The sequence below is a fragment of the Charadrius vociferus genome, unplaced genomic scaffold (genome assembly GCF_000708025.1).
Source record: "Charadrius vociferus isolate BGI_N301 unplaced genomic scaffold, ASM70802v2 scaffold487, whole genome shotgun sequence".
NCBI lineage: Eukaryota > Metazoa > Chordata > Aves > Charadriiformes > Charadriidae > Charadrius > Charadrius vociferus.
Genome location: NW_009649169.1, coordinates 889,896 through 900,839, shown reverse-complemented (window position 1 = coordinate 900,839; position 10,944 = coordinate 889,896). Strand labels below are relative to the sequence as shown.

Genomic DNA, 10,944 nt, shown 5'->3' with positions numbered 1-10,944 from the left:
AGCAGGAATCCCACTGCTGGAGTTAAGGTTAAATGCTCAAAACACAACCCATAAATTCGAGGAGCAATCAGAGATGGCTGACATTATTAATGCTGACCCTTTCCTGCGGGCTAGCTGTGTGCGATATTTATTTATGTTTTTGTACACAGGGTTCAGTTTAAAAGCTGTGGGGTGGATTTTGTACTTGATGGCGGTGCTCCCCCCGCCTAGCAAGGGCCTTGCCAGAAACAGGCCTGACAACGCGCTGTAGCCACGTAAGTCCAGGAGATCGCCCACTCTTGCTGGTTTTCCTCTCAATTGCTGATGATAATTTTATATAGTTATCCATCTGCATGCTGTGGCAAAGCAGTGGCATTTATCTTATATCATTAATGAATGGGAATGATGCGCGACTATTGGGTGAGGGAAAAGTGGTGGTTTTAACTTTTCTATCACATGCATCTCTCTGTCATAACAGGACAAATTTATTCACAGTTGTATAGGGGGTTTATTGCATTTTATAAGCAGGCACAAGAATAATATGTGATATTCAGCATTCCATTTTACGTGCTGTCCTAGCATGACAGTTTTAGCAGGATTTGTGTTGGATCCCTTCTTGGGTAACTTCATAGCTCACAAATTCCCATCCAGCAGCACACAGGTACCGTCAGTACCAGAGCACACTGACCTTTCCCTGGCATGCCTCTGGCTCTGTGTACATGACATTTAAGCAATGGTCAAGCAGAGATCCTACATATATTGACTGAATAATAAAGAAGGCTTCCCCCCCAACGCCCCTTACCTGATGTATTCACGACGGCTGATGAAAGTGCTGAATTTCCAAGGTCTATAACAAATCAAAGTGAACACTTTTACTCAGGGTGAGAAAGGTGTTTATTCTGCTTTAGAAAAGTGAGTGATTCAAAGGTTCGAGAGTGCGTCACACTTAATTTCCAAATAATTTTTCAATGCACAACTCAGCCAAATGGGCCAGTGAGAAAAAAGAAGCACCTGTGGTAACTGTGCTGTGAAATCCCTAGGGAAACAGACGTTTGGGGGAAAAAGTTTTGGAGCCTCAGGCACCTCAACTCAAAAAGCAGAAGTGATTTACGTGGTTTTATCCCATGCAAACAGATGCATCTTATTAGCATGCATGTTGAAATAACATGTATGACCCGGTGGTGGCACCTGCATAGCTCCTTCCATGAGGCACTTCAGGGACTGCAACTCTGACAGGAAATTTCAGGGACACTTTGCACTGAAAAGTACTCACCAAGACCTCAAAGAAGAGGAGAGGGAGTTATTCCTTGTAATTAAAGGACTGTCAACCAGCCGGCCAAGCACAGCAGAGACACCATCCTGCTCACGCAGTATTTACAACCTGAGTGAGACATGTCTCACTTTCTTCTTTTTTTCCAGGGAGGTGAGGCAAAACTCCCCCTGAGCTAACAGGGATTTCGTTACCTAGAAGGACTCCTTACCAAAGATGCAGCGGGCCTAAAAACCAGGGTAGTGAGGCACCTTGAGGTGTGCCCAGCTCCCAGTACATTTCTGCAGAGCGTGCAAGGCAAAGCAGGGTGGTGACCTGACTCAAGCTGCAGGGGCTGCTTTGAGACATCACCTAGAGGAGGCCAGTGGAGGACAAAGTCTCTCTCCCAGGGACCCCCGGTACCTGGGATGGCTTTCTGGTGCCCAGCAGAGTATTGGCTGAACCCCCAGGGCCTGCCACAGCTTGCAGTTGCAGAAGCAAGCTTTACATAGAAAAAAACTCCTTCTTTCCGAACTGTTTGTCTCCAGCGTTTCTCTGACGTTCTCACGTAACCCACCACTGCCATGCAGCTGCCTCCCATGGGGAGCAGAGCAAGCTGCCCCAGGAGAGCCGTCTCCAAAGGGCTTCAGCTGAGGTGTGGAGGGAACAATTTATCTGTCTGCAATAAGCTGATAATAAGACAAACTTGCAGGGGCAGAGCACGGATTTACCAAATCTACACAAATTAAGAAACATCCCATCAGTTCTTTAATTAGGCAAAAAAGTTGAGGATCTTGGCTGTGTACTTAAGCAGAAGGTAGAACCATTAGGAGAGCTGTTATTTTTAATTATCATTTCAGTCCTGAAAGAGCTATATTCAAATGCCAGCTGAAGCATCAGAAATAATATTAAGTGCCCCTCAAGGCTGGAGTTTAATTACGCTTGGGCTTAATTACGATATATTACACCACCAAAATATCTGTTTATTGTCTTTTCTCTGAAGTCATAGCTGCAGAAAGGAGTACCTTACTACCCATCCAGAAACAAGCTTGCAAAACTATTTCTCCAACTACTTTAGGAATTTACAGATGCACTTTTAACCTAACCCAAGTTATGTCATTCTCTAATTTATCCTACCTTCTGAAGCTATGGTCGTAAAAGATTCGGATGAGGCTTCATTAGAATTATTGTCTATGAAGAAAAAAAAAAAAGAAAAGAAAGATGAAAGCAGTTCTTAAAAGTAGTTAGGCTTTTGTTATAAAGGCTGAAAATTTAGTTTGGGGTTTGTGTCATACTGTGCATTAGTATGGCACCTTCACAGAACATAGCTAAGAATTAATTTAATTCTTTCCTGTCACATCTAAATACATTAACATTTTTATACAGAGTGGATCTATCTTAACATTAGCATAGCCTGCAGGCAAGAACGTAGACTGCTTTAATTGACAGCTCCACAATTTGAGTATATTTGTACAAAACTGCAAATTGGGTGAAATGAGTCATTTTGGAGAAAAATGATCATTTATCTCCCTTCCCTCTGAGGCTATATTTCCAGAGGAGTAAGCTCTGGCTTTTGATGCAATCTTCCTTTGTGGAAAAACATACCAACAAGCATATCCACAGCCACAAGCGAACACAGCTGAGCTGCAAGTAGTCACCAGAGTATGTGACATACCCGTGGAGACTGCTAAGGGGCCAGCAGTTCGGCTCTATTATCTGTGCAGCAAGGAGGATACATAGTAAAAAAAAAAAGGTGTAACTATGCATTTGCACCTGAAAAGGAGGCATGCACAAGAGGATGCTAAAGGAAATCAGTCTGCCCTTCTTGGCAGCCACACCGCATCCTCAGAAATGCCTTAAACCTCTGCGCCACCGGGTCTCCGGCTTTCACCAACTAGTTGAGACAGTATTTTCTCCACACTTCCCTAACTGTGTAGCTAATTCTTATAGCACAGGTTATAGTGGATTTCTCCATTGTACAAAATGGTTCAACCATTTTAGGGGCCTTTTGCAAGTTTCACTGCAGATGTACAACATAGCCCTGACTCTGAGGGTTTGATTTTCCAGAGCTGCATTGCACACATACAGACTTGCCAGGAGCGCTCAGTCAGAAACACGTCTTTATAACAGCTCACTGGTGCCATGCAGCTAAGCTAGTGTACTTTGGGGTATGGCAAGTGCAGCAAGATGCTGCCTAAACAAACAGCAAACACCTTATATTTGTGCAGGAGTTTCTTAGCTCATTTAGAGGCTTGAGCAAAGACTTGAGCTAAAAAACCTGCCGGAAAGTTCAAGCTGTGTGATGAACTTGTATAATAAAGCTTCCATACTCTTGGTATTTCTTCAGTGTTTTAAATAACAGAGAACACCCATGTTTGGTGTTCTTTACATTTCAGATGTGTCCTATCTATGAAAAACCTACCGAAGGAAACAAATATTTCTTCTGATGAAATATTCCGTGTTTCATTCCCGAGGAAGGAAAATAGGCATGCGCACAGGAAGGTCTTATGTGTCTGGTGGGTCCCTTGCAACATCAGTGTTGATCTTAGCTGATAGAAACCTTCACTATCTTGCAAGTCTTCTTGTTCAACAGAAATTTCTTGGGGAAAGAAAAAAAAAAAGAAAAGCTGCAAGACCCTCTCATTACACTCCAAACTATAAACCAGAGCTGTGCAAAATATTGGTACCGAAAAGCAAGCTCATATGGCTGCAGATTTCGTTGCAGGGATGCTATCAAAGACCAGCATGGTTATGCCAAGACATCATTCACGGCAATAGCAGGGGGCTACGGTCACAGCTGTTCACCAGCTCTTCCCTTTGAGGAGGTCTGATCCTCCCCTTCACCCTGACAGACACCTACAGGCTCCCCGTGGCAGGAGCGGATGAGTAACCACCGCTTTTCTTGGGAACCACTTCTACAGCTGTGCCATTGTCCTATTTACAGGTTACGCTACCTCCACGCTGCTCCGTCAGGCTTGCTCTGTCCACATACCACCGGAGGCTTGGCTTGGGAAATGCCTTCCTCACGACGCAGCTCACGTTGGGCTATGGGGCAGTAAAAGTCAGTCATTAGCCTCTGGCATTTCTCACCTGGCTGCCAGCTTCCAAAATCCCTTACAGACAGAGCTTATTTACTCACCGTCCCGCTCAGGAAGGAAGCACTCGCTTCTTCTTTATTGCATTTCTTTCCCCCTCATTTTTCTGGTTGCACACTGTATTGAATGAGAGGCCAGGGACACCCCCATCACCCTGGGCCACCTGGGGGGTGATGGGGCTCTAACACCTTCCAGTCATGTGTCGTGGCCAGAGAGATATAGGATGACCCCCCCCACCCTCCGGCCCCCAGTGCCTCGGTGACAAATACCCACACAGAGAAACACTGGCATCACTGGGGGGGGGCAGAATGAGACACCTCCTGATTGCCGTGTAAATCCTTCCTTCATTAGGCAGATAAGGAGGCAAATCCCATGAAGAAGACAGCCTAGCAAAATGATATGTTGAATATACAAAATTAGCTGCCTTTGTAGGGGGTATGATATGTAAGAGGTTTCCAGAAGTTGCGAGCAATCACATGCTTTAGATGCAGTAGCCCTGGCTGTATACTAATTGCTCAAAAAAATCTGGTTTTGTGCTCAGTTTAATTTCTCATCAAGAAATAGACGGGAAAGACCTCAAAATCAAGGCTGGATGAAGGGCTGGGCACTAGCAGGGTGTGAGGTCTCATCCTCATGCCGCCCAGATGTTCCCAATTACCTTTACTTAACAGTTTATGACACTAAGAGAAATCGCCCAGTTAAACAAAGGGAAAAAAAAAAAAGAAAAAAAGCACGTGCTACTCATGCAGCACAAAGCCCTCTTGCTCCCACTTTTGAAGAAAGCGTTTCACACATTCGATTGAAAGCAAGCTTGATGCATTACAGCCGGTAGAAGTCAATCATTCAGTATGAAGACTAAAACCATGAGGCTGAAACTCTTTCCTTCCTGTGGTAAATAAACTTGTAGTGTAGTTGCTTTCCTCTCTTTTCTCTTCATTATACCCTTATTTTTCAGACACTATATATATTTTTTCATAATATATATATAAAATAAATATTTTCATAAATGTTTCCTATGAAGAAATACAAATCTGACGTCCCAAGTAGATTTAAGCCCTGCAAGCAAAGATGGAAAAGAGAAGGGAAGGACCCAGTGTTTGGAGGTGAAGAATGGACAGAAGCTCTTGGAAGAGTTTCTGTTGCCCAGTCCCATGCTAGCAGCACCTCTTGCTCCACTCTGCAGGACAGTGCAGACAAAAGCCTTCAATGTCCAACACCACACCTGGAAACAGGTCACCAGGAAAATTATACCAGTTTTGCAGAACCAGCTGACTCATGGCTTGTCTGACAACAAGTGGGTATGGTTAATGCAAGGTTCTGTCTGCCCAGAAGTGCTGTTTCCAAGGAAAACTTTCCTAATTTGGAATGCTCACAGATCAAAAGCTTCAATCTGGATGGATGCAACAGGAAGCAAAGTGTCACAGCGAGTAGCCAGAGTGGGTTGCTAGTCAGTCATATGGGCAACAAGTATGCTTTATGACAAGTATGTCCAACGTGGTATGGCAGACTTTCTCTTTAGGTTTTGCCATTGCCAAGCAGGTGATAAAGGCCCCGAAACACACATAACTGCTCAGCTCTAGAGGCCCTCAGACTTAGATCCAGCCCCTCCATCGGTGTCTGATTGCTCCAGCTGAGTCGTGCTTGCAGCATGACACGTTACACCTGACAAGATCATCACCGTTCCATCGACACACTAGACCATGTCGGTGCCCCAGGCACTGCTCCCACCCACAGCATCTGCTCCTCCTGTTCCCCGGAGGGGCTGTGTGGCAGGCGGGGGCTGCCGCTGCCTACCCCCTTGGAGCAGCATCCCTGGTAGCGGGTGGCATTCTTTGGAGAGGGATTTTATACTGTGTGGAGAGGGCAGCTCGAGGCTGCTGGGTGGTAGCCAGCGGGTGGGGAGGGAAAGGGAGCATCGAAGCCCCCTGCGATACCACCGACTCCTCACAGCCTCTTGACCCTGTCCCGGAGCTTTCCCTAAGGCTAACACAAAATCAGATTTTGCCCACACCCCAGAGAGGCCCGTAGCTAGCTCCCATTTGTGGTCAGTGAGGCAGCTCTCTGCTGTGGGGGTGGGAATCACTCAGGAGAAAGGGTACTAATGGCTGACATTAACTCATTGACTCTCTTGTCACCCGGTGAACTCGGTTGGTTTGAAGGTCCCACCTGTATCTGATTCAGCTTTGCCTGCCTGGCCCTGCTGGGGTGGCACGGTGACGGTCATAGGCATTACTCTTTGCTCCAAAATTGCTCACCTTCTGCGAGGTGCCAGCTGAGCCCTCCTGCAAGCTAACAGAGATCTCAGGGTAGGCTGGAAAGCAAACAGAAAGGTATTAGTGAAATGGATACCAAAGGTCACAGTAGCAGCTTCTAATGAGACTTAACAGCCTTGTTTCGTGAAAAGAGTGGAAATTAGATCCTACATCCACCTACACACCTAGCAAGATAAAAGCTTGTACAGCTCTGATGTGATGTGAAGGAAGTGGTTTGCAAGTGTATATCAGCAGCTACTACCACGAGATCCGTGATGTATTTCACTGCCTATCTAAACTACTCTTGGGTGGCTTTGCTGGAGAAGCGAGTTTAAACCGGCCTGCGGTCACAGCTCCAGCAGCAGAGCCACCCATCCCAGGGCTGCTGGAATAAAACACTCCCCAGTTGTTGGTCCCTGCGGGTGTTTACCAATCAAAGTCATCTGCAAAGGCCTTAGCCATCCCCAAAAACAGTGACTGATTTTGGGTACCAGCTATGCACATGCTGTCACCTGGGCAGACGTGTGACAGTGTCACACTGCAGATGCTTCCTGCCTGGCCAGGAAGCCCAGAATTCACCTTCACATGAGCGCAGTGGGTCTCTGATGACCACGAGATCCACAAGAAATGGAAAAAGCGTTTGCTTTTGTTTTCACAGCGTTTTGGTTCTGGGCACGGCTGACTGTATAGATAAAGGCTGTCAGGTACTGTAAGCCTCTCTAAGTTGGCACTTTTAAATTAGCCATTGGGATCCCTGGTTTGCAGTAGTATTAACTGACTTTTTAATTAAGGAAAACTTGAAACTGGGCTAATGTATAGCAAATTTCAAAAGCATTGGATAAATTGTGCTTCTGGCCCTTTCTGGGCCTTAAAACTGGACTGGAAACAAGTACATTCCTTGGATTACTTAGGAGATCCATGATTCTTTCTCTTTCCAACCTAAACCCCACTTTAATCTCTCCCATTAAGACAATTTTCTTTGCTTTGTTTCTTTTTCTAAACCTGTTAATTAATATAGGGTCACCTCAGTTCATTACAATCCCCTCTGAGTTGAACTGCTCAAGTTTCCCTATTGTTTTATATAGGAAATCCATCGAGGATTCTCCAGCCTTTTTTTTTTTTTTTAATTTTCATTTTTCTGCCTAGTGTTACTGACAGATTATGCCTGGGGGTGACCTATATTTAATTACCATGGTCTTATGTGTTTCTGGAATTTGGATACCTTTTGGGTAGAATTTCCTTTTTCTTTTTTTCTTCTGTTTTGTTTTGGTTTGTTTGTTTGTTTGTTTTGTTTTGGTGGATTCTTCCTATCAGAAAATGAATGTCTTAAGATTTCATACTTGTCTCTGCCTTGCCAAAACTGTACAGATGATAGTGGGGCTGGCAGAAGACAACCATACTTTTTCAGATGTAAGAAAAAGTCTGGTAAACTGGATCTTCTAATCTCAGCTAAACATTGGCTGAGAGACTAAATAACATCTAGTCTAGTGTCTGCTCTTCCTTTTGTTTTTTTTTGATGGGAACAGGTATGCTTTTCCACATGTGTATTGTATGCTGTTCTCTGCTTTCTCAGAAGACACGTTTGCTGGGTAACTGTTCTGGCAGGCAGCTCTCGAGCACAGTTCTGAATGATCTAATAGATCTTTTCCATTTAACATCTCAGCCCCTGTTAACAGTTTGACATTCATTTGTCTTGCTAGGATATTTACCAATGTTTTCGGTCTAGCAAAAATTCAGTATTTAGTATAGTAGTTTCTGGTGCTAAGCTTTTACTCTTACAAAACGGAGAAATGAATATTTGGCAAAGTTAGATGTGAAAAGGCCATACATTTTCTCAGAAACTTGTATCTAAAAGAACTCTGTTCTAGGAAAGAAATATTTTAAAGCATTTCAGTCCAAAAGTACCCTCTTAAAAATAGCACTCTCAACTGAATGTCTGTTTTTACTCAACCTATCAAGACTCCTAACTTCATCAGGAGACATGTTGATGCCTTCCCCACCTGCTCCTGGCCAGCTTTCAATCAGACTCGGGCCACCCCAAGCATCTGTGGGGAAGTGCCACTGCCGCCCCTCAGGCTTGGGCTGTCTCTGCTGCGTTTAACCCTGAAGCATTTGTCAGAGGGATCCTGCACAAGGGGCTCTCTCCAGGCGACAGTACCTTCCTCTCCTCCTCCTCCTCCTCCTGCCCATTACAGCACTGTGGTGCACTAGCTGCCTGCCCTTCTTTCGTGCCACCCAGCCTGTGGAATTCAGTTGCCCAAGTGTTTGGGTGACAGGGGGGATGCTGGCTTGCTGAGGTGGGAAAATCTCCCCAGGTTTCAGTTGGCCTTTATTCCCTACCTACATCCTTTCTAATGACCAGGATGACTGATGGAACCAATATAATGTGCTGTTGACATTGTATACGCTTACTATCATGCTTTAGATCCTGCCCTGGCCATTTGAGGCTGGGTCTACCTGCTAGGACATAAGTGTTCATTTCTTCATTCCCTGATCAGCTTCGACACAAGGCTGTTTGTCTGTCCCCAGATGTCAACTGGAGGTTGCTGGATTATTCTGGCCACTGTCTCTGCCTGTTCCTGGCCAGCTCCTGCCCTGCCAGTGCATGGAGGTGCAGGCTAACGCAGGGGTGGCTCTGGACCACCTGCTCTTGGTCTCCCCTCGTGTTGCAGCACGAGAGGTACAATGCAATCATAAGCAGCGTGACTTCAGCGAATGGTAGTAGCAAAGAGTGAGACAGCATGCCAAACAATTATTTTACCTGCAAAATATCAGACATAAAAAGGCTAAGAGCAAAAAAAATGCACTTCCTCCAACATCTAGACTCTATTGCCCTGAAGTCTGAGAGACCTTCCTCAGTACCCACCACAAAACATCTCCCGGGGAACCCCTCCACTTAACCCTGCCCTCAGGACACCTGTGAGAGGCTGACGGCACATCACCCAGGTCCAAAGCCAGCTGACACTTACTGGGAGCACCACAGGCTGCTCAACACCAAGGGCCATGGTTGCTTTCTCTTGTTTGCCTCTCTCCCCTGTTATACGAATATGCTGATGTGGGTGCACGCACAGGCAACCACATATAACAGTAATTCAGAGAATAAGCCAAATAAAGCAACCTCTTAGGCTAACAGATACACAAACCAAGGCGAGAGCATCAGCAGGGATGGAGGGCACGCAGAGTTCAAGTATGTCAGTATACTTGAACAATTACCCAGGTAACACTGTAGCTATTTGATAAATGTTGATTTTTAAAAGTAAGACCCATGTCTGAATCATGCAAACGCAAGAGGAAATTTCAGATCATTAACGCCTATTTTTATTTCTCTTGCGTCAGTGACCAACAGCCCCTAGGCACAGTTTTTGCCTTTTTTTTTTCCCCCTCCTTCTTTATTTTGCTGCTCCCTGATGAATCTTTCTTTGCATTCAGAGCATCAGCTTCGCATGGCCATGCCAGTGCCGAGCCACAGGCTTCCTTGGGCAGGCAGCTACACTCAAGGGGCTGTTGCCAGACCTGCTGTTTAACACCCATTCATTGTAGGAGCACTGGAAATATGCTTTCCAGACTCACTGCTCTATAAGGAGAAAATGCAGCCTGGTTTTCAGTGGGCAGTATTGCTCTGATTTGGTTGTTCCTCAGCGATTGTAGAGTAGTTCCTGAACCACTAGACAGAGAACAGAGCAAGTGACTAAAGATGGGGACGGCTTCCAGCATGAAATGCCAGCCCACACGTTTGCAGTACATGGGCCTTCCCACTCCTGATCTGTTTGAGACCCCTCATTTTCAGAACCAGAGCCTTTGGCAGCAGTTGAGCATCACATGCCTTTGAGGATGCAACTTTGCAACAATGGTAGTTCCAAACCGCTTCAGCTGCTTACTAAATTTTGGCCATGGTTTCCTAACCACAGGCAGAATGGTCATTTTGTAAGTGGGCCACGGAGAACTTGATGAGCAAAATGCTCACCTGTAACATGCAAAGCGCCAACTTGAGTTTGCACATCAGGGTGAGATAATGGCAATATGCATGCCTGAGGTGTCAATATATGTGCAATGAATCTATTATTTTTGATGCCAGAAATTGAAGGAATAGCCTCAAATTCTTCCTAAGAACTATGAGGTTATTAACTAACATTTTAACATGTTGCAGCTGAAAAGGAAAGGTAAGTATGTGTATATAAAAACCCCAGTATATTTCAAAAGCTATTGCCTTCAGAACCAGACAGGAATGTTACCTTTCCAATTGCAACTAAGTGGGCAGTTGGCATAAGCCCCTTACCGAATACTCTCACGGTGGTGCTGCTCTTCTGGACTCTCTCCGGATGGTACATCACGTGGCAGGAAAACACCCTACCATCATCCGTGATTTTGG

The 10,944-nt window shown here is 45.3% G+C and overlaps 1 protein-coding gene across 1 annotated transcript in view; it reads right to left on the bottom strand.

The window, feature by feature from the left end:
* The window catches only part of CD96 (CD96 molecule), a 27,930-nt gene that overhangs the window by 7,844 nt on the left and 9,142 nt on the right, over window positions 1-10,944 (bottom strand). Inside the window, exons 5-9 of the mRNA XM_009888505.1 lie at window positions 10,852-10,943; window positions 6,579-6,634; window positions 4,183-4,273; window positions 3,651-3,827; window positions 782-826 (exon numbers count right to left, since the gene is read on the bottom strand). Of these exons, the coding sequence (XP_009886807.1) occupies window positions 782-826; window positions 3,651-3,827; window positions 4,183-4,273; window positions 6,579-6,634; window positions 10,852-10,943 (461 nt within the window). The remainder of the gene's footprint in view (window positions 1-781; window positions 827-3,650; window positions 3,828-4,182; window positions 4,274-6,578; window positions 6,635-10,851; window position 10,944) is intronic.